At 37.4% G+C, this 24,248-nt stretch overlaps 1 protein-coding gene across 2 annotated transcripts in view; it reads left to right on the top strand.

The window, feature by feature from the left end:
• Positions 1-6,629: 6,629 nt before the first annotated feature.
• Positions 6,630-24,248, top strand: part of LOC111149058 (gamma-aminobutyric acid type A receptor beta1 subunit) — a 419,687-nt gene continuing 402,068 nt past the window's right edge. Inside the window, exons 1-3 of one of the 2 annotated variants that reach the window (XM_022505961.1) lie at positions 6,630-6,933; positions 7,139-7,230; positions 7,646-7,713. In XM_022505961.1, the coding sequence (XP_022361669.1) occupies positions 6,854-6,933; positions 7,139-7,230; positions 7,646-7,713 (240 nt within the window). In that variant the 5' untranslated portion in view covers positions 6,630-6,853. The remainder of the gene's footprint in view (positions 6,934-7,138; positions 7,231-7,645; positions 7,714-24,248) is intronic. The other variant, XM_022505962.1, reaches the window with a different exon arrangement.

The raw sequence follows: 24,248 nt of genomic DNA, 5'->3' as shown, positions 1-24,248 counted from the left end.
TTTAAAATTGTCAAGCATTTAAATTTGTATTGGTATGTCAAGCATTTAAAATTGTATTGGTAGGGGCGCCTGGGTGGCTCGGTGGGTTAAAGCCTCTGCCTTCGGCTCAGGTCATGATCTCAGGGTCCTGGGATGGAGCTCAGCGTTGGGCTCTCTGCTCTGCCGGGAGCCTGCTTCCTCCTGCCTGCCTCTCTGACTACTTGTGATCTCTGTCTGTCAAATAAATAAATAAATAATCTTTAAAAAAATAAAAATAAAATTGTATTGGTAAATAATAAGCTTATAAAAATGTTAACTATTGGGGCGCCTGGGTGGCTCAGTGGTTAAAGCCTCTGCCTTCGGCTCGGGTCATGATCTCAGGGTCCTGGGATCGAGTCCCGCATCGGGCTCTCTGCTCAGTGGGGAGCCTGCCTCCTCCTCTCTCTCTGCCTGCCTCTCTGCCTACTCGTCATCTATCTGTCAAATAAATTTAAAAAAAAAAAAGTTAACTATTCTTACTAATATAAATTACTATTTTAAATATAATCAACAATTTGGAATGTCTTTATTAATAAGATAGAGTATAAATTGTTGTATGTAAGTGTTGAATCAGTAAATTGTTTACCTGAAACTAACATCACACTGTATATTAACTAATTGGAATTTAAATAAGACAAAAAACATGAAATCATTTATTTGTGTAGAATTCTTAAAACAAAAAAGGGTATTCTTATAATCACTCTAAACAGTGTAAATAGTAGAAATACTAGAAATAGTAATTTCAGGAGAAACTCAAAACAAGTAAAAGTACAGGGAAAGAATAAAACGTGAATTTATTTAGTTATTTACATAAGATAATTTATAAAATTGTTATAGCATGAAGTTTAATTATATAAGAGTAAAAAGAGGTAGAAATGTACTTGGATCTGTTACATGACTTAATTTTTGTCCTCAAAAGTCCATGCTATAATATTTGAATAAGAAAAGCTGAAAAATACAAAATAAAAAACATTTTTTTAGAGGCACCTGGGTGGCTCTGTGGGTTAAGCATCCAACTCCTGGTTTTGGCTCAGGTCATGATCTCATGGTCTTGGGATCAAGCCCACACCTGCTTAGGACTCTGTTCCCAGTGCAGAGTCGGCTTCAGATTCTCCTTCCCTTCCCCTCTGCTCCCCAACCCAGCCACTTGCTCACACATGTGCTCTTTCTCTCTCTAAAATAAATAAATAAACTATTTTTTTAAAAAAAGAAAAAGACATTTTTTCATATTAGCAGCTGACAATCTGTTAAATAACTGGATGTTAATATAGCCTGAAACATAAGACATTTCTTTTCTAAGAAAATAATAAACTCTTAGAGAATAAATTCATATGCAAAAAATAGAATGAGGCTATTTCCATAAGTACAGATAAAAGTACTACTTAAGTTACTGGTAGATTTACTGTAATATCAAAGTTATATAAGAGTTTATAATTTTAATAAATAAATACAGAACTTAAGCTATTAAAAAAGGGGTGAGAGCATAACAAAGACTGTATAAATATTTTAAAAGTAGTAATAGTGAGCTACTTTACCGAAATTCAAGGTGAGTTGATTTGAAGTGATTTAATAAAGATAAAAATATCATACTACAAATGAAAGTTTGTACTCTTTGACCAGTTATGAGATGAGTAAATTCTGGGGAATTTAATGCACAGCATAGTGATTATAGTTAATCATATTACTGTATACTTGAGATTTGCTGAAAGAGTAGATCTTAAGTATTCTCATCACACACAAAAAATGGGAACTCTGTGAGATAGTGGATGTGTTACTTAATTTGGTTGTAGTAAGCATGTCACAATGTATAACTATATTAAATCTTAAGTCATCATTACATATATATAATAGAATATATATATGAATTTAAATCAGATCAGAAAACCTGATCAATTAAAAAGAATGCCAATCTACAGATAGATTCAGAAAATAACATATTGTATGGCTATTAGTACTATAAATTTTCTTTAAGGTAGATTGTGGTAACTTATACTGCCCCAAAAGTATATAAAGTTATATTTATTTATAGCACTCATGATATTTGATGTTAAACCTTTTTAAAATAGCCAACTAAGTAAAAATGGTACATCATATTTTATTCGTTTTGTTACTTTGAAGATTGAAAAATTTTAATAAATTTATCAGTCACTTTCTTTCATGAAATGCCTAATATAGTCATTTTCTTGTTTATTTCTTAAGTTTATTTATTTGTCTTATTGATATGTATCAACATTTTAAAAATCTAAATTTCAAATATATATTCCCAGTTTGTCACTTATTAGTTTTAATTAGTTTTTGCAAAATATTTCAAATACTGGAAATACATAAAGAGTAGAATAATGAACACCCACATATCATGTTTTGATTAATTTGCTTGAGATTTTTTTCTTGGATAAAGTATTATAGATTCAGTTGAAGTATGTTTTATATCTTAAAAGTTAGTATCCTTCTTATCTTTGCTTATTTTTATAATAGATAGCTATCTATCTAAAATCTATTTATCTCTCTATATAATAACATATATTCTGAGTTTTGTGCTTAAATGTGTTTTTTTAAGATTTACTTATTTATTTGAGAGAGAGAGAAAGAAAAAGCAGGGGGAGGGGCAGAGGGAGAAAGAGAGAAAGAATCCTCAACAGATTCTGTTGGAGCCTCTTGGGAGTCTTGATCCCAGGACCCTGAGATCATGACCTGAGCTAAAACCAAGAGTTGGACACTCAACTGACTGAGCCACCCAAGCACCCTGTACTTAACTGTTTTTAACTTTACTGAATGTTACCACACTCGTATAATTTTGCACCTAGCTCTTTTTATTTTGTTTTGTTTTTGCTTAGTATTTTGTGATTTATCTATGTAAAGCATGTAAATACTTATATATTTTTACTGTTGGATTCGATTGTGTAACCATGTCAGCACCTATATATTCCCAATACATTAGCATTTAGGTTGTTGTCAATTTTACACCATTAAAAGCAACACGGCGATGAACATTTTTAGACTGTGTGAGTGTCCTCAAAGGCATATTCCTAGCGGTGGAGATTCTGGGCAAAAGGGCATATGCATCTTCAGCTTTCCCAGATATGCCCAAATTGCTTTACAAAGTATTCAGATCAGTTCGTATGCCTACTGAAAGTATATCAGGCTTTCTAACCAATATTTGGCATTCTTAAGTTCTGCCTATCTAATAGGTCTGAAATGGTATATCATTGTTTAAATTTGTGATTCTTCATTTCGAGTGTCTCTTTGTCTTTTTTCTTCCTTATTTACTTGTGGGGAATTTTTCCTTTTTGGTAAATACTTCATATTAGTCTGTTCACAGATTCACAGTTAAATTTGCTGAATGGATGATCATTTTTGAATCCCCCAGGAGTTACCAGTAGAAGATAATAAGAGTAGGGATGATTAAGTATACATTGGTTTTCAAGAGCAGCTTTAATTTAAAAAAAAAAATGAAAATTGAGTTGAATCTTGAAGGGGAAGGTCTTAAGTAAGAGGATTAGTTTGGAAAAGAAACAAGCAACTTCACAGAAGAACTGTTGATGTTTTTAAGCCATGGGGCGGGGGGTACTCACAGTGTATCTAGGTTTGATGACTTTAGCATGTTTCAATTATTTACTTTTTTTATTATTTTGAATTTATTTCCCAGTTAGTTCTAAAAATTATTCAAGACAGCTCACACACTATATTTATTCAGTGCAACCTATGTGTTTTTAAGTTAGTAAAGTGTGACAAAGGAAAATTAAATTTAGTATTCGAAGGCATCAGGGAGAAATGTAACGAGAAAATGCAGGTCATGAAGACCTTACATAATGATTAAAGCTGAACTACACCTGTAACTCTGAGATTCCCAATGGCCAAAGCAAATAAGGAAATTAATGAATTTGAGGATTCCAACCGCCTTTCCCAGACTAGGGTCTGGGAAAAAATTTCTCCCACAGGTCCTCATACGTAAGACAGTGAGTAATACAGTGGGCTCCATCCCCAATATCATCCCAGTATTAGATGACATTATAAATATCTAATTAGACTCTTCGTAGTGTTCTTCCATATAAATGGAGGCATAATTTAAAAGCCAAATTTAGTGAAATTTATCCAAATTGCAGAGTACTAAACATTAGGATTCAAGAATTTGAAATCACTCACAGTTTTCCTCACTTCTAGGATTAAAATCTTGGCTCTTTTATAGACACAAACACAATCCTGGTTGTTATTCAAAAAGAATTTGTAGGCGTTTATGACTAACTGGAAAACATATATCCCAATGAAAGCTATGTAAGTTGAACAAACAGTGACCTCCTAACTAAATATTTCTTTAATGAATTGAATTTGGCTAGCAAAGCTATAATTTGCAACCTCCAAAAGATGGTTCAATTGACAAATTTCATATGGAAAGGGGTTCCGTATGCTGTCTTTTTCATTGTTGGACCACCAGGTCTTAGCATAGTGGCTGTCACCTACCAAATGTTCAATAAATATTTGAGAAATAAATGAACAAATGAAGGAAGTAAACCTCTGCAAGTTTTGTTCTTTACAATGCAGAGTTGTGCCACATAGAGAGGTTCTATGCTTCAGCAAGGACTTGAAGAATAAATAAATCTTTTCGTTTAATCATTAAAAGCAGATCCATATGAATTAAAAAGAGGTAGACTTGACACACTTTTCAGAAAACTAAGAAACCTGATTAAGCGTTATCATCATCCCCAGAAGAAATGACCTCAGTGTTTAAGGTTGTTATGAGGCTCAAATGAGAAAATAAAGTTAATATATGTAGAATGTCAAGATCTACACATGTGTAAATGTTTGTACAATTCTTTGGTTACCTTCCAAAAGTCCTCACATGCTGACCTTTCCAGCTATGTGATGTCTCCATTATTCTTCTGAGAACTTGCACTGTTCTATCACCTCCTCTCCATGCTAAACACTGTCTGATTTTAGTTCCTGTTTCCTGGGGCATTGTAATAACCCTTCTCCCTTCTCATTGTTTTTCCTGTCTCTGGTTTCTCCCTTTGGGGTCCACACTTCATAGCATAGAGTAGTCAGGTCCATGGATTCTGAGTTGAAATGCCTGTTCCATGACTTATTAGCTGTTTGATATTGAACCAGTTACACTGCCCTGATTTGTTCTCAGTATCATTATCTATAATTTGAGAATAATAGTAATATCTACCACATTTGGATTATTATGAAGGCTTAAATAAGATTATCTATATAATGTGCATGATGACCAGCAAATAGTCAGCAAGTGATAAATTCTAATTATTCCGATCATGATTATTTTACCAGAACATTGTGTCTGAAACTGACATCTGACCCTCACTATCCCTACTTAAAACTCTCAGTGATTTCTAGAAGCCTAAATTGGCATAGTAAAGGAAGTAACTTTCCTTATGGTCTGGCTTCAGCTTCTCTTTGCACCTTCATCACCACTATCCCTTCCTCTCCTCTTTTATATTACGATGAGTTATTTCTAGTTTCAGCTATCCAAGTAGACCATAGCCTTTCAAGTGTCCAAGACTTGGCACAGGCTGTTCCCTTTTTCTGTAATACTTTTCCGTCCCTGCTCTGACAAAAAGCTTTCTCCTTGTCTGGATGCCATTATCTACCTCTCTTCTTCTTCTCTATCTCTCTTTTATGAATTAGCAAGCCTCTCATCACTATATAAACTATCTAGAGACATAATGAATTTCCTTATATTTGCGTCCTTCTTCCTGACAGGGAGCCTGTGAATTTCTCTAGGTCAGTAACCCTTTTTAAGTCGTCTCTAAGTTCCAGAATGCCTAGAACATAGTAAATATTTAATATATACCGTTAAACAAATGAACAAATTCCTAGCCCAGGGCCTCCCGCCTGCCATGTGCTCAATGACATTTACTGAATTGTATTGACTAACTTTAATATAATTCAAACACCTCTTGCACCCACGGAACCCCAATCTATTTGCGAACAGAGATTAGACCCTCTGGGTGCTTCACGGTTGTGTTCGGGGCTGCTAGTGCTGGTTAACACACTGGCAATTTTAAGGAAGAGGTTTTCCTTACCAAAACCTAGAAAAAAGTGGGACTTGCCGCAGATGGCACTAGAAAAAGGGTTGCCTGCCCAGAGATGCTACCTCATCGCTTGTTTCCCTTAAATCTCGTGCCTGGAGAGACAAGAGAGGGGGAGGGAAGAAAAGTGGGGGAGCGAGTGGCTCCTTTCTCCTCCTTCCCCTCCCACAGAGAAGGATTACACTAAGGCAGATGTCCTAGGATGCTTCCTAAGGGTACCTGATTCTTAGAGTCCTCAAATACTTGCTGAGTTACCTCTGCCCTTCCCTTCTTCTCTGGCTCTCCTCCATTCACTCCCGCCACCCCCACCGTGCTCCCATCAGGAATACAGGCACATCCCGGAGCTCGGAGAACCGCCCCGCCGCCACACTCTCAGTTCGAGGACCACCGTGACTGCCAACGAAGGATGCCAATCACAGGCAGCCTTAGCCAGATCCCCGGGAGTTGAGTAAAAAAAAAATCAGGTTGAAGACAGAAAGGAAATGAACATAGCAACCTCTAAAGCTCGAAGAAATCCCAATATGCAAATGTATACAGGATCCCGAGCAAGGAAAGAGCAGGATATCTCCGGCTACTCAGAGGACGTGGAACACCACAAACAGGAACTTTAAAGGGATTGAAATCTGTTGCCTGTTCCACTAGGAATATTGTTTGCAAGGCACAAGGTGTCTTTTGGTAGTGAGCACCCTCTGCGCATGCGCAGGTCCTTTCGGGAATTACTGCCCTGCCGCCGACTAAGTTGCATTCCTTGAATCTTCGCAGGAAAGACAATTCTTTAATCAGAGTTAGTAATGTGGACAGTACAAAATCGAGAGAGTTTGGGGCTTCTCTCTTTCCCTGTGATGATTGCCATGGTCTGTTGTGCACACAGGTGAGCTGCCGTTGTTGAACGTCTCTCTCTCTCTCTCTCTCTCGCTCTCTTTTTTTTTCTTTCTTTCTTTCTTTATTTTTTTTTATTTTTACATGCCTGCTGGATCATGTAGCTTGTTATTTGGGGGTAAGGTGTGCTTGTCTATATTTATGTCTGCTCGCAGTTTGTGTTCATTTTGAATTCGGTCCCTACTTCTTCCCTTCAGCGCCAATGAGCCCAGCAACATGTCATACGTGAAAGAGACAGTGGACAGATTGCTCAAAGGATATGACATTCGCTTGCGGCCGGACTTTGGAGGTAATGCTTCATCTTTTTTCAACCTGTAACCCGTACATATCTAGTTCTCCTTTCCTGTCAAAGATAAATGTCAAAAAAAAAAAAAAAAAAAAAAAAAGCATGTCATTTCCGCAAGTGTGCGCTACGCCCTACGCCCTGGACACACACACACACACACACACACACACCCCGGACCGTCATCGCAGGTGGATGAAAGCCCAGGCAGAGCCGACCTTCCCCCCGCCCGACACACCCTCTGCATAGTCACTGCATCACGCGTGTGCCCACACCTGTTTTCCCAGGCTGTCCCCTGCAAGCGGGGTGGGGGATGGAGGAAGCCCATTCAAAATGTAGTAAGCGCAGGGAAGCCCCCTGGCTCTCCCCATCCTGTCCCCACTCTAAGAATATGTCCATAATGTGTCCCACCTCCCCGCAGGGCCCCCTGTGGACGTAGGGATGCGGATCGATGTCGCCAGCATAGACATGGTCTCCGAAGTGAACATGGTGAGTGGCTTCCCGACGGGCCCGCGGCCGGGCTTACGCAGATGTGAAATGGACGGGTCCCCTCGCCCTCTGCGTTTCATTGGCGGTCACTTCGCCCCGGCCCGGGAGTCCCACTCCGCGTGCTCCCCACACTGACACACACCCTCTGTTCCCCTCGGTTGTATTTTCAACAAACACACACACACACACGCACACACACACACACACACACACACACACGCTACTGCAGTGTTCCAGAGGAAACGTGCTCGGCACTGTTTGGGGAAGGACGGAGACAGTGGCGCGGGAGGATCGGGTGGGGCGGAGTCTGACGGTACTTTAGCTGGGTTCCCTTTGGTGTTCGGATGAGGAGGGCACCATCTGCCGGCGGCCGCGCGGCCTGCATCGGGGTCCCCCGAATGTGGTCCGTAGTCGCCTAACCCTAGTGGTCGCTGAACCGGAGACCCAGCGCAGGTCCCGCCGCCAGGCGCTCACGCACGCAGACACGTTTCACAGGGCGCCCTCCTTCTATCCGGGCTCGAACACGCCTTGTGGCAGGAGCAACAGGCGGAGACAACAGTCCATGCTGACTAATGCGAAAGGGTTCAAGTCAGCTTCTGGGGAGGCTTGTACTGTTCCCCGTGTGGGGGTTGATGAATTTGTCTTCTAGCTTCTTGCAAATTTACGTTGAAATAGAATGGGTCGGAGTTATTGCTTTGCTTTACCCTAGAAACCTAGTCAGAAAAGCCTGATGATTAAAGGGACGGCGGACGGGGTAGGGTGCGGTAGTAACATAAAGCAGTCCTTTCTAAAGGTTAACATTCTTTTATTTACCTTTTTCCTTCTCCCTTTCTGAAGCTGTTGCACAGTAGATGGAAATCATAACTATCATCTTCTCTGTTGGCTGTTTCCAACCACTGTGGGGTAGCAGTTTTCTAGTTGTTAGAGTTTCTAACTGTTGCTTCTCGTAAGGCAGGGGGAAAAGCCTGTTGCTTTTCTAGAATCAATCTTCCAGGGAATAGCTAGATTTACGGGAGCAAAATGCCATTTTTATTCCATTTGCGAAAAAAAAAAAAATACTGTGGCAGCAGAGATCTAGACAGCCTGAATAATTTAAAGACTAGAACCCTCTGGGATTTTGTCACTCTATAGCTGTAAAGTCTACTGAACTGTCATTTCGTTTCATTACTAGTATGCTGTTTTAACATGCTAAGGTTTAAGAATTCTTTCTTTTTTTTAGGTTATGTCAAGGAAAAAATAAATATGTTTATAGTTTATTGAATACGATTAGAAGAAAAAGTATATTAATTTCTATATTTTATAGTTTTAACTTTCCCTGCTTTGAGTACCTTATTTAATGTCACTGATGGTTGTATTGGAAAAAGAAAAATAATTTTTAAAAATGAATGCACAGTGAATATTTTCTGACTCGAAAAAGATTTTTTTTTAACAAACTCACTTATTTATAGTATTCTGTTCATATATATCTCACTACTGCAAAGCAACCTGAAACACACTACTTACAAACACCGGAGAATGTAATAACATGTGCACATTTACAAATCATACCTACTCCATGCCATTGCAGCTGGATAAATTAGATAATGAATTAAAAAGTAGTCTGTATCATGTAGTTAAATGATGATAATATTTTCCTTTTCAGTCACTTATTTTGGCACCTTGTAAGTACCCACATAGATCATTTATAAAATGGGAGAAGATTCAGACAGCTCAAAAGACAAGCAGTGCTTTTGCCAGTGGTTCATTTTCTGTATAGGTTAGTATGCTTTTCAGAATTTTTAAAAATGTATAATTCTGTTGACTGCATTTACAGACAACTTTTGAGTTACAATGAGAAATTGAATTGAATAGGGAAGTTGCTATTAACCAAAATAACCACCACCACAACAAAAAAATCTCTGTATAACCTGTTGTTCAACTGAATTCATAAAAGCCCAGACAAAAAGGATTGTATTTAATTGCAGTACCACTAGAAAGGGCTCCCAGTGATGGAATAATACAGCCTATTTACTTACTGCACCATGCGTATATGTGCCTGATTTTTAAAAAAATATTCCCCCAACAGATAAGCCTTTGAAAAATATATTGTGCTAAAATACCAATTGCCTTTCCACAGTGGTATTAGAAACATTATGGGAAAATAGAAACCACTAAACAGTGGTTTAATAAATAATAATAAATAATAAACCTTGATTTACTTACTGTTCCTTGTTTTAAAAAGAGTTACAAATAGGATGCAAGGTCTGTTTTATCTTTCTCATCTATGACAAAGCATTGAGACAAAGAGATTGGAAATAAATCCAAGAAAAATGGAAACAAAAAGGAATTTCAAGACCAGGGCTATCAACACAATCTCAATAGTTAGCCCTGGTTAAGAACATTACAAAATGCTTTGAATTTTAGATAATATTAGTAGGGCTGAAATATCAATGGGAAATAAGATTCATTGATTTTTACATTAAGCAAGTTTCAGTACCTTGATAGGCAGTAACTTTTGAGGTTATTTAAAAGGAAATTTTTATCAAAATTGACAAAAAGAAAGAATGGACAATGCATATAATAAAAACACAGTTCTAAAGAAAATCCTGACTAAAATCCATTACTAAAACACTTCATTTTTATATTTTCATTCATTACCATTATTATCCACCCATTCCGTGGCTGGGAAAAATGACATGATAATTGTACATTACGTTAATGGGTTTGAGAACTAGGCTCCGTTATTTTTTGTTCTTTTCTTATGCTACCCTAAGAGCAATATAATTCCACATTGGTTTATTGCATTATCTGTTTTAAAGACTAACCTAACATCGAGTATTTTCTGATTCATGTTCTTCAGAATATAGAATGTTTTCCCAAACTAAGAAAATAAAAGAGAGCTTTTATAGTCAAGAACCTATACAATCAGCAATTGTTGGTTCTGAGCAGTGAATTCTGAGCAGTATTCCTCTGATGAATAATTCTGATGCAGAAAAAAATTATACTTAAGAGCAAGACTTTTCTTTTCAAGAATTCATATTATTGATTAAATTAAGAAGGATTTTTTCCTCTGGCATTATGGGATATACTATGCAGGTCAGGGTGATTATATACTGTTATTTTTCTGAACAGTTATCTTAAAAAAAGCTACTATGATTTCCATTTATTGTTATATTAAACCCTTCAAACCCCCCCTTAGTTCCTGCCAAGCCATATACCTACTGTCTCTCTCTCTCTCTAGACTAAAGCTAAACAGAAGGCAGTTGGGGCAAAATAAAAAAAAAAAAAAAAAAAAGACAGTAGCCCCCATAAATTGTCTTAAAGTAACCACTAACATCTGTCATAGTAACATCTGTTACTATAAACCCAGTAAAACACAGGTATTACTAAGCAGGTCTTCTCTTTGAGCAGAAGATTGGGGAAGCATGGTATTAACTACCTGCAAACAAGTGGTTGAATTCTTGCATTTCAGATGCCAATAACTAGCCATGTCTTCTTATTAAGGAGGCACCTTCTGATGATCAGTTAAGAGTTCTGAACATAAAACTCTCTGTCCCTGACCTAAAGACCAATGAATGGTCCAAGTGGTCACTCCCGGAAGACTTTGTATCTATTGAGTCCTAATCCAAGTAGCCACTCTCAGTAATGGATAACTACCATGCATTCATTGTTTCCTTTCTTCCTTCATGCATGGGTGGATGAAATAGTGAACAGTCTTCTACGCATTGCAATTAACAATGAAAAAAGTAAAAACAAAACCAAAACAACAACAACAACAAAAACCCACAAAAGCCTAAAATGAGCCAATTGTGTAAATCATACCTAAAAGAAAAACAAATATAGTTTACCGAATATCCACTGTTGTTCAGTTGTTATTTTAATATTTGATTCCAGAGGATTCTGGTACATACTGTAGTTATGTCTAATTACTTGATCTTGGTGACACAGAACAGTAACCACTTTCAGAATCCACCCTACCCATTTCTTTAAGTCAGTGTTTCTCAGTCTGCCATGTGTCCTTGAATCACTCTGAGATCTTCAAATGTCAAAATGCAAATTCTGAATCAGAGGTCAGGATGGGGTTCACATTCTGCATCTCCTGAGTGATGCCCATTGCTGATGGGTGGACGGCACTCTGAGCAGCAAGGTTGTAATACATTATTCTAAGATCATGCATTATTAAGAAATGAACTTTTTTTCTCTTGAATTTCTCTAAGAATGTTATTATTTCAAGGCTCCAAATTAAATTTGAAATTAATTTCTAGATAAACAGGTAGCTGTGCTCAAAGGGGACATTGGTTTAGTAATTGATGATAAACAACAGGACAAAGGCGAGAGACAGGATGAGGAGGCTTGAGTTCACTCATCAGCAGTCCTCCTCACTGTGTCAATACTTATGAGTCAGCCAACCTGAAATGATGGCTATGAAAATATTTCCAGGCACAGTAATTCCGACAATACTATCCTGCTGCTTTACAGAACACCAATGACTTTTCTTCTTTAGAAAAGAGAACACTGCAAACTATTTTTCTCCCTACTGAGGAGCTTGCAATAGCTTTGTAAAATAGTCTAAACATACTCTTGTTGATGTCAGGAAATTCTCTGAGGTTATGATAAAATTGCTTTGCAAATAGAGCAAATAGGTCAGTATCATTTAAAGGCAAGAACGGACATCTGCAGTTAAAAAATATATAAGTACATTTTTCCTTATGTGAATAATCAACGAGGTCTCACTTCTAGTACTGGGTTACAGTATTGTACCGTCTTGAGAAGCTGAGAGAGGAAAAATTTCCCTTTGCCATTCTGTTTGGAGATAACAAAAAAAAAAAAAAATCTCTTTGTACCCTAAGCCACAGCAAAGCAAGCCTATCCAGAGTTTTTCAAGCTTGAATTCACATTTGAAAGCCCATGATCATGGGATTACAAGGCCAGACTGGATATTGAAGTGTATAATACATTGAAAATAAATAGTAACATTTATTGAACAAATCCTATGTATGAGGTGTATTTATCAAGTCCTTTATATTACTAGCTCATTTAATCCTAGATTTAAGGAAACCAGATTATTATCCTGTATTATAGATGGAGAAATTTAGGTTAGATTAAATAACATGCTCAGAAGTTACAGAGCTCATAAACAGCACAGCCAGAATTTGAAGCCAGACAACCTGACTCGAGGGTCTGGCTCCTATCTGCCAGGCAAGTGAAAACACATTCCCAGTATTTAGCGTTGGGACCTTGAGTGAGTCATTTGACTTCTGGGCCTGAAGATTCTCCTCTCTAAAATGAAGGTAAATGGCACTATTGGCTAAACCTCTTTTCAGTTCAAATATTCTATGACATAAACTCAGATCTTTAAAGATTTTGGACTCTGCCAAAATCAAGATTCTTCCACTCCATCTTACCCTCCTGCTGGTGTCCATCTTCATTCTGTTTTAGTCTCCTGTTAGATATGTCAGTCAGCAAGCATTTGTTAAATTCCTACTGAGTGTAAACTATGGTGGTCTCCTGGGAACAACGCAGCAATGATTGTGTGTAATCCGGGCCTCTTGAATCACCATTTTAATGGGTCATGGTATTACCATCCATTTTTTAAAAACACATTCCCAAACAGCAATAAGGTACGTTGGATCAACCGTCTTCAAAATGAGACTTGACTCATCCCTCATTTATATCACATTGAACATTGGAACCAATATCAAACTGGAAATACTTCTATCTGATTCTGTCCACTGTATTCAAACTAGGAACATTTCTCCACAACTGTCAAATGAATAAAATTTTCAACATTTAATGTGAGACAGTAGGAAACCATTACTTTCCAGGATCTGGATATCCCAAAGGAATTTACCCAACCCATTTAAAATCTTTCCATCAGGTGGTCTGGGAGAACCTTAAAGCTAAAGTGTTCATTTCAGCTGGACATTACTTGGTATCAATTCAGTGAGTGTTTGGTGTTTTTGTTTTGGCAGACCCCCAAAGTCTTGACAGCACCCTCAAAACACACTTGAATGAAATCTTGTGATTATCAAGGAAAGTAAAACATTTCAAAAGAAAAACAATGGTAGTAAGTGTTTCCAGCTGACTTGAGTTTTAATAATGCCAATGACATTACCATACTTGAGGATACTTGAGGATAATAGGAAGATAAATGGATATATTTATAGTTGATTAAATGTTAGTATGGAGTTTCTCCATGAACTTTTCCAGAGTACTGAATTTTATTTTTTTAATAACACTAGGATCAGGTTTCTGCATTTTAGAATATTGTTTTCAGCAGATTGTACATTTCATGAAATCCCTTGACTATCCATTGAAGAAAGTTAATAGTCTGTGGCATATAACAACCTATTACCCAGCACTTAACAGAAACGTTTGAGAAAGGGTTTATAATTAATTCCTGTCACTGGTTATAACTTAGAGAAAAGGCTGACCACAAGAATGAAAGATGTGTGGGTTTTCTTTTATGAGCCCAGTTACCCCATTTTAGAATCTTTATTAGTGCTCATTGCTTTTCTGCTAACAGTTGTTCTTTCTGTTACCCCTCTATTAAGTACTTAACATATTCCCCCTCTTTCAATCCTAGGATTGTCATCATACTGTATATTTAAGATTAAAGGGCATTTCCCAAGAACATTCATTCAATTACTCTGCTGGTCTCTGTCTTGTAGAGTTTATAGTCCTTAAAAAAAAAGTACTTAAAATCTTATTTGCCAGAATGAAGATTTTTTTCCCCTTTGGAAGATCTGGAAACATTTATATTTATCCTGTTTTGGGGGTGTTTTGGTTCAACACATACTCACAGAACAATTCTAATTTTTAATCATGTTTTGAAATAGGCACTAGGGAAGGAAATATAAGTTATGCTACATACCTTCAGATATTTTACAGCATACAAGTATACTGTATACAAGACAATGTACATATATAAGTATACAGTATACAAGACAATGTACATATAAATCTACTTTTAAATGATGTGCTAGGTGCTATGACATGTATGTCCAGGATTCTATGGGAACATGGAGGAGTGGTTTCTAAGGCACGGTGAAGGGTTAATCCTTGAGATGAATCTTAAGGAGGAATAGTAGTTAGTACCATGTATAGGATACAAATGAAAAGAAGATCCAAGCAAAAAGAAGGGCGTAAGCATTGGCAAGTGTGTCTGAAAATAGCGTGGAGTGTTCCAGGAACTACAGGTAATTCACTCTTGTGAAAACTTAAAGGACACGGGGCAGATTGTCAAGACATAAAGACAAAACTGAAAGCAAGGCGTAGGGCAGTGCTATTGAATGTTCTCACTTGTATGAAAAGAAGACTGTCTATAAACACATATGTGTATGTATATATATATATATATATTTGTATATGCACTGACCATTTCTGGAAGAATACAGGAAAAATGAATGGTTGTCTCTTGGAAGTGGAACTAGAACCAGGGGTATGACCGGAAGGGATACCTACTGTACTTCACATCTCCTTTTGAGTTGCTTGATTTATCAAAAATCTTATACATGTTTTATACTTTTGCTTTAAAAAGACACACACACAGAGAGAGAGAGAGAGGAAAAAAATGATGCTGGAATATGTATGCTTAGGAAATGAATACTAATCTTGAAATACAGAAAACGTGCTAAAGGTTTTAACAAGTGCTATGTTTTGCATTTCAAAAAGATCATTCTGGAAGTTATGGGAAAGATGAAGCAGAGAAGGCTGAAATTGGGGGCAGTATTCCTATTTAAGAAGCCAAGAAGGTGTTTCAAAGTCCAGATGAGAGACAATAAACACCTAAAGTAGAAAAAGCATGGACTTAGAAATGGAAAGTAAAAAAAAGAAGAAAAGATAATCAAACAGAGGCAAATCAGAGGGATTTTGTAACTGGTTAGATGATGGACGTTGGAGAGGAAATGATCCTAGGATGCCCTACAAGATTGCATGTTGAGTGATAGCCTCATGTGACACCATCTGCCCAGGGGTGGAACACAGGAAAAGAAGCCCCAACCATCTTGCTCATCACTGAAGTGGATATGCTTTCAGAATTAAAAAAATAAAAGCCAGAGCATGATATTATAAGGTACTTGCGGGGACATTGGGGGAGAATACTGGGGATTGGAACTATCTTGAAAAAGACTAGTTCTTTGGTGAGTCTTCCAATTCTGTCCATATATAAAGCAAGTTCTGTAGGGAGAAATCCTGGGACACATAAATGTGGTGGCTGAAATGATCTGGGTAGAGATGCAGAGAAAGGGTGCTGGCCAAAGACAGAATAGAGTGCAGTCAACTTTAATCTCTAGAAATATTGTTCTTTCTCTAGAAGAACCTGGACCCCGATAGGGTGTAGAATATACTTTTCAAATTTCCCCAGGGAAGCGATCTTTGTACTGTTTTAGTTGCCTTTATAAAACCAAATAGGTGGGGAAAAAAGATGTGTGGAGAACTCACTTACACAGCATCTGCTCTCTTCTCTACCACGTCCCTAAAATGATTCAGAGTCCTTCTGGAACACTGTGTTTTCATGTGAAGTCATGTGAAAGCACTGTGAGTTCTTGCAAAAAGTGTATTTGGTGATGACATGAGACTGGGTATAACAGAGCACAAGTGAGGCCAACAACATGCCCTGAGAAATGAAGCTTAGCTGCCAGGAAATTAAAAAGTGACTCCCAGGAGCTTTGCTGAAGAACTGAAACATTTGAATGGCTCGGTGGGGATGATTTTAAAAAAGAACTCAACAGAGCTCTGTCCCTCGCAAATGTTCTCTTGGAAAGAAGATAACTATTTAGGCAAAATTATATTCATAGATCGGATTATTTAGTGTAGAGAAAGAAAGCAGAGACACAGCTAGAGAAATAGACTCAAATAGAAGAAGGTTCTTAGGTAGCTAACAGCAATCCGCTATTCCATCCCTCCCTCCACTGAAAAAGATTATGGGCGAAGGTGCTTTGGATAGAACAGGAAAGTTAGAGGCTAGATGCCTTGCTCTTGTTGCTGAATGGATTAATCAGGGAAGTTGCTGGAAATGAATCCTGCTTGAATGAGAGAGTTATTTGGGATCCTTCCTGAAAGCGGGGGAATAGATTTGTTGAAAGCTCAGGTTCCCTGCCTACTCTAACCCTCTGTGACTCATGGGGAGATTTTTTTTTTCTTTTTCTTTTCTTCTGATCTATTATTTTCAAGGGAACAATATACAATTCTCTAGTCAAGAGGAATAGCTTTGTAGTTTCCATAGAGACATTTCAATGACATTTAGTTGAAATCCTACCTGTGCCTAGAATATTTCTCATGTCCGAGGCCACCATTTCTCCCTCCCACCACTTGCAATCCCTCTCCCACCCAAATGCATATAGATCCCCTTTAAAGCCCACAGGAAGTCATCTTTCTCCTATGGAGCCTTTTCTGTAGCCACAATAGAGAAAATTATGCTGGAGAAAGAGTATATAGGGCATGTAAACAAATCAAGGCTCCAAAAAGTCAAAAGACCTACTATAACATAATGATCATCTGTTAGTTCATATAAGGTTTTTATTGACCTTGTCTTTTCTGCCTGTACTATGTAAGCTCCAGGAGGATTATATTCCTTATGCTCTCTATGAGCTCCTAGTATATTATAGGAACTTAATAACATTATTAGGATAATAAAATAATTTTTATGGTCATAAAAAAGTGTTAGTAATAATGGTATTTAAATTTATTAATTCAGAAATGAATAGTTTCTCTGTCAGTTCTACCTTATGCCTTCAACTGTAATTTTCTTTTATGTTGATCATGAATCAGGAGCTGTTTCTATAGAAACAAGTTTATCACATGGCACAGCCAGTTTCATGGACACAAAATTACTTTATGACAAATATAAATGCATAAACATGTATGCACCCCCATAACTTTTCATTGGCTTAAAAAAAATAATAACTGATTTTCATTTTTCAAAATGTCATTTCCGTACTGGCACCTGGACTACCAATATTTCTGGAAACACTTAAGAAATTGTTAAAGAACAACTTGATTGATGACTATAAAGGAAATGGCATTTAAAAAGAAGGAAAAGGGTTTCCTCAACCAATGTGGTGAGATCTTGAATGAGATAAATTAAGTTTCAAAAGATAACCGAAGAACTTTGTTAGATTTGAAAATATAGTGTCTAATCCAAGAAATATATATATGCATATATATATGTTTAATATATGTGTTTATAATCTACCCAGCTACCTATCCAGTCGTTATTACTATAATTGTGTCCTTGCTACAACATAAATGTCAAATTTTGTCTGAAACTTCTAGATCCACATGGTAATTTGTCATAACCAGTAAATGTGTTAAATCAACTACCGTATTAAATCATGGTAAGAGATTCTTTCCAATGACATCACCACCTCTCTGCCCACCCCTCAAACATACACACACACACAGACACACACACACACATGTTTCTGCACATCCCAAAGAAATACTGAGAGAACACAGTCCCATTTCAAACTGACTGCTGAGCTGAGACAGAAAAGATTCACTAGAAAGCTTAATTGAAACATAATTGAATATATTCAATTTGTAAATTCAGTATAATTGAAAACTTTTGGCTTAATGTGATGAGGACTGATTTTTAGAAGTTTTGAAGTTAGACATTGGAGGAGGAAGGCAGGTTGAAAGATTCGGAGAGTAGAAAGTACTGACAAAACTGAAAACTCATATTCAGTCCTTGGTGGGTTATCAGTGCATCTCTCCTACACCTATGCTAACACTAGTTTGGGAGATGCCCTTATGAACTGTGTTGTCAACTAATTGGAAGGGGAATCCATAACCAGGGTCTCTGCAATTGTGGAAGGATAGACATCACAGATGACACTTGCCCTACTGTGTTCAAAATCACTGTGATAGAACATAGGTATTTTGGTGAACAGCTTTTCCACATTTTAAAGGATTCACACCTTTGGTTCTGCAAAATAGACAGAGATAGCTGAACCTAAACTCAGACAAAGCAATTGCTATTATTCTTTTCCAATAGTGCTCGATCTCACTAAGCAGAGGTTTGTTTTTGAGTCAAAATATGGGATTCTGTTGCTATAGGGAGCACCAGCTTAAAATGCTCTCATTAGATCCGGATACCCTCAGTTTTAATTCTGCTGCATTGCAAATAACCCTGAGAGAAGCAACAATAATACTAGTTTTTACTTCCTGTACATACACCACAGTGTGAAAGAATGGTTGAGTGAGAAACCAAGTTTGCTTAAGAAACAAAGATTAGAAAAGGATACAAAGAGAGAGGAAACAGGAGTTATTCCATACTTTTCTCCAGAATCAGCAGTTTCCTGACTTTGGGAGCCGATATGAAACAGCTAGAAACAGTGACTGAGGTGTGCTGAGACAGCATTTGCGTTGTCCACACTGATCCTCTGCGCTCAGAATGCATGTTGCATGGTCTGACAGCAATACTCAATATTTTGTAATCCGAGATGTGAAATCAACAAACGCACCTCCATTCTCTGGGGGTGTATCATCCACACTGGTGGGCAAAGTGATGATAACATCTTACGATTTTCATTACAAGAGAATATCTTGTAGTTTTAATAACTTTGTAGACAATGAATCTTATAGTTAAAATCAGTGCCTAGTGGGCAGCATACTGGCAACTTTTTAAGTCCAGACACTCCCCATCTGGCGTATATAATTTTGGTTTTTCTCCTGAAGTACATTCTCCTTGAATGTGCTTCTGTCAAGTTATATTTGAATAATTTTAAAACACTTTAAAATGTCAGGATGATGTTGTATCCTAATTTATACTCTCAAGCATAAATCTTATGACTTAAGCCCTTTGATGCTCAGTTCCATGTAAAATGGAAATAATAATTTCTGCTCTACCTATTTCAGAGAGCTGTGAGAATCAAGAGATAAATCATATACAAATGCATGCTCTGTGTATGTGATGTATAAATTATAAATTACTATATAAACATTAAGTGCTGGTATTTTTATTATTTTACCATTATCTCAAAAGCTTGTCATGAATTTCTCCCTCTTTAATGCTAGCACATCAGGAGTAACATGAATTCACATCATGCATAATCAAGTGTAATAATATTTTTGTTTAATATTGGGATTTTCTTTATGCAGTTGAAATGTATAGTATTTCTGATTGTGAAACTCTTCTGTGAGATCTGGAAGAAAGAAATGGAAAAAAATTTTTTCAGTTTCTCTTTGCTCTCACTCTTAAGACTTCTCAAACTTAAAGTTTCAATCTGTGTATGGTCTTCCCATCCCTCTCTAAATTTCATATTTTATGTTACTCCCTGGTATCTGTAAGAAATAGATGCATGGTTTTCCATGGGTTTAGCCTAGGGATTAGAGTTCTGGAGTTGACTTCTTTAAATATAGTCCCTCCACCTACCAAATCTGTTACCTTGGCATTATCTCTACAATAATCATATAGTTTATTGTCTAAACATGCACTTTTGAGAATAAAAGGGAATGCTATTACTATTACTTGGGACAGGAAGTGTAAACCAACATTCTCCTGGGAAAGCCAAGATTTGTGACCATTTAATGATACTCAAAGCCTGAATTTTTTCATCTTTAAAATGGGGATAAATGATATCTTCCTCTTAGGTCATTAAAGACAAACTGAGATAATGTGTTACTTGGCCTGGGGAAAATATTGGTTATTTTTAAACTGATGCTTTTTCTTTATTGGGCACTTAATATGTACCACGTGCTTTATGTGTCAACACCAACAATAGAATTAGGTAGAATGAATGAGATAACCTAATAAGAGTTTACGCTAACGTTTGAGATAATCAAATAAAAACATTATATATCAGCTCACTTTTGCTTACCAAGAGCTTCTTAAGAATTGTCAAATGTTATTAAAAATTGTAGGATTTACTCAATTCCTTCAAGGAACAGCCAAGAATTTCACTGAGAAGATAAGTTGAGAAATGGTAACTGTCTTCATGAGGTCATAAATGACCAAAGTAGCACTGAAAAAAAAAAGGGTCTTGAAGACGAGATCACTCAGGACATCACAGAGAAGATGCAACCATGCTGAGAGGTTCAAGATGAGATAATCTAGGTAGGAAGGTAATGAATATTCTAGGCAGGGAAAATAGAACTAAGAAGATGTAGAAATAAGATTACCAAGAGTGCTCAGAAAGAGAGAAATTCATTAACATCATTTAAATTTTAAGGCTTGGAAAATCATTCTTGCATCTTAATAATGAAAATTAATACATATTGAACACATCTACAAAAGAGTTACCATTCTAAATACTTTGCAATTATTAACCCACTAAATACATAATGCAGACATATGAAACATTTATCATTATTATAGTATCTTACGGGTAAGGAAACTGAGACATAGAAAAACTAAGTAACTTGCCCAAGGTTATACAACTAGGAAGCGGTAGAGCTGTGATTTGCACCCAGGTCTGTGATTTGCATGGCAGATCTAAAGATTTGCCTTCAGGGTAGTTAGGTCATTAATCAGCTAAATCATAAAGCATCATTATTTCTAATAGCATTTAAACACAGGTTTCAAAGTTAGAAAACATGATTAATAGTTAGCAAAATGTGTCCTACAATGAAATGCATTAGCAATTGCCATTACTTAGCTCAGAGTTACATCGTGTAAAGATTAAGGAGTAGCTTGATTAACATCTTTAAGTTATGAAAATGTTTAATCCATTCACTGATTTAAATCACATTGGACTGTTTCATGCAAGGTGTCACTTAAAGTGCTGTGTAAGGTACTTACTGGAAATAGAAAGAGAAAATGGATTTGACACTGCCTCTGAAAGAACTCAACTTGAAAAAAGAAGCAAAGTTTAGATTGGACATAAGGAAGAACATCTTGACTGTAATGAGTGAGAAGATGTTGGAAGGAGTTATGAAGAGTATCTGGGAGGTGTCCATCCTTAGAAAGCCTCAGAACAAGAAAAGATAATTATATCTGTCCCAGTTGGCGTATATGGCTTTTTTGTCTAAAGGCAAGAGGGTGACACAAGACAGAGCATTTCTCTAAGACCCTTTCTGATTGAGAAATTTGAACTTTTGAGATTTTTACTTGATACCTACATATAATATGTTGTGAGATCTTCAAATATCCCCACATTTTGATTATCATTATAGTATATATAGTTAAGAGGATTACAACCACACACTCAGAGGCAGTGACAGGGCACTTGGCTTGAATGGCATTAATTTGGTGGCTCTTTCTGGAACAACTAACTTATTGACCTTAGTGCAAACTACTCAGACTTGTATCTCAGAAGTTGCCATGTCACTAACCTTCAAGATAGTTAATGAAGAAGACATGCAGGAGATATTAAATCCTCAAATGCCAAGGGTTTCCTGTAATGAGAACTTCTTAAAGATAGTGCCTAATAAGTGCCTTCTGCACACGGCAGGCTGAATAAAATTATGTTGAATTAAATTGAAATATAATGCATTCAATTCAAATCTGTGTATATATTACATCAGTATTTAGCCCAGGAAAAAAAGGGCAACCCTTAATGTTAAGAATACAAAGTTACTAAAATATAATGAATACATACCATGTATTGGGTATCAGAATAAGTGTTTGAAATCAGTTTTTACAAGAGCCATCTGAGATGGGAATATTTAATAGCCCTCTTTCACAGATAAAGAACTGGGAATAGGAAGGCTCACAGACATTTGCCATGGAGTTGTGTTTAAAGCTTAGGCCTGTTTGACTTCTCACCATACCTCTAACCCTCTCTTTTGGGTTCTGGGACCCAAATCCAGAACCCAAAAGAGGGCTATATTGGAGCAGGGGGTGGTCCCTCCCCCCCCACACACACAACAATTTTTTAGGAACTAGCTGGATGTCCTACAGTTTGACTCAATCCCAACACTATCTACCCAGAGATATCATCAGGTTCTCCAGGTTAAGAATTCAATCCTACAAGACTGCCCCCCACACCACGTCAGATTGCTGTCACAAACCCAGATAATTCTCTCTACTTCTGACTGACTTGCATTAAATCAAAAGTTCCCATGACCTTCTTGGGTTTGATTATTTTTTGTTGGGAGAACGCAGAGAAACATTTCACTTGGTAGATGGCCAGTTTATTGTAAAAGGACATAACTCAGGAACAGCCAGATGAAAGACATGCATAAAGCAAGGTAAGAGGAAAAGGTGCCAGGTTTCCCTGTCCCCTCCCGGAATGCCATTGTCCCAGGACCTCCAATGTGTTCATCAGCCCGGAAGTTCTCCAAACTCCACCAAGGAGCTCTGTGGCAGAAAGTAGGGTAGGGCTTGGGAAAAGACCAAATACGCATTTCTTATTCTAAATCACAGTATCACACGCCCCCCTTCTCATTTTATCCAGCCATCAATTCTTTTCATTTTAGAGTTTAGTCTGAATTGTGTTATTAAAGGCAGAACTTTTATTTCTCTATATGAAGAGTCAGGCAGAATCCCACTCAAAAGGATCAAGTTTTCGATTTCAGGGAGGAACTGGTATTCCTGCTCCAGTTCTATGGGATTACAGATCTTTCCTGACTTAACGATGGAGTTACATCCAGATAGACCCATTTTAAGCTGAAAATATCTTTAGTCGAAAATGTATGTAATATCCCTAACCCGCTGGACATCGTAGCTTAGCATAGTGTACCCTACATGTCTCCGAACTCTCACATTAGCCTAGGGTTGAGCAAAATCGTCTAACGTAAAGCCTATTTTATAAAACAGGGTTGAGTATCTCACGTAACTTATTGAATATAGTCCTGACAGGGAGAAACAGAACCGCTGTCGGTCTACAGGGTGGTACTCAGCGTAGGAGTTCACTTTCGTTCCTCAGCGGGCTGACTAGGAGTCAGGGAGGCGGGGGCTGAGCATCGCGAGAGCAGCCTCCTGAGAGTAGCCTCGCGAGAGTATACAGAGCCCCTCACTAGCCCATAAAAACATCCACATTCGGGATTCCAAGTGTAGTTCCCACTACCACTACTTGTTGCGTTTGCACCTTCCTAAAGTCAAAAAGCGTTAAGTAGAACCATCATACCTAGGAGAATGTCTGTATTTCCTTGGACAGAGCCTTACCTCTTAATCTTCTCGTGCTGGAGATTTTAAAAAATGACTCTCACCAGAGGAGAGCATTGTTTGGTGGGAGCCCAGGTTCTTGTTTCTCCCTCCCTTGACGTGCTTGCCATGGTCCATAAAACAGGCAGCACAGCGTTTTTCCTGTCAGGTTTGCTTACAAGGGTGATTTCTTTGTTTGAGTCCAAGATGAAGACCCAGAAAATCTAAAGTCTGTTATTTTTCAATTCACAAGATTTCCTGCCAGTGGAAAGAAAGAATTGCTCTCCACTCCAGGATTCTCTAATGGGGGCAGGCGTCAACAACAGAAGGGGGGAAGCATGCCAACGGTTTCTTGGTGGGGAGAGTAGGGAAACTAATTAGACGACCCATTTCTGGGTGGAGAAGACAGAAAAGGCTCAGGTATATTTAGCTCTTCTTAGTTTTCCCACTGACACTGAGAGAGAAATCAAACAGGAATATGTAAAGGTCAGATCATTTCATCACTGTCCTTTCAGAAATGGGAAATTAC

This window comes from Enhydra lutris, unplaced genomic scaffold (assembly GCF_002288905.1).
Source record: "Enhydra lutris kenyoni isolate GAN:26980312 unplaced genomic scaffold, ASM228890v2 scaffoldscaffold21, whole genome shotgun sequence".
In the NCBI taxonomy this organism is placed as follows: domain Eukaryota; kingdom Metazoa; phylum Chordata; class Mammalia; order Carnivora; family Mustelidae; genus Enhydra; species Enhydra lutris.
This window is presented reverse-complemented; position numbering and strand designations above follow the sequence as displayed.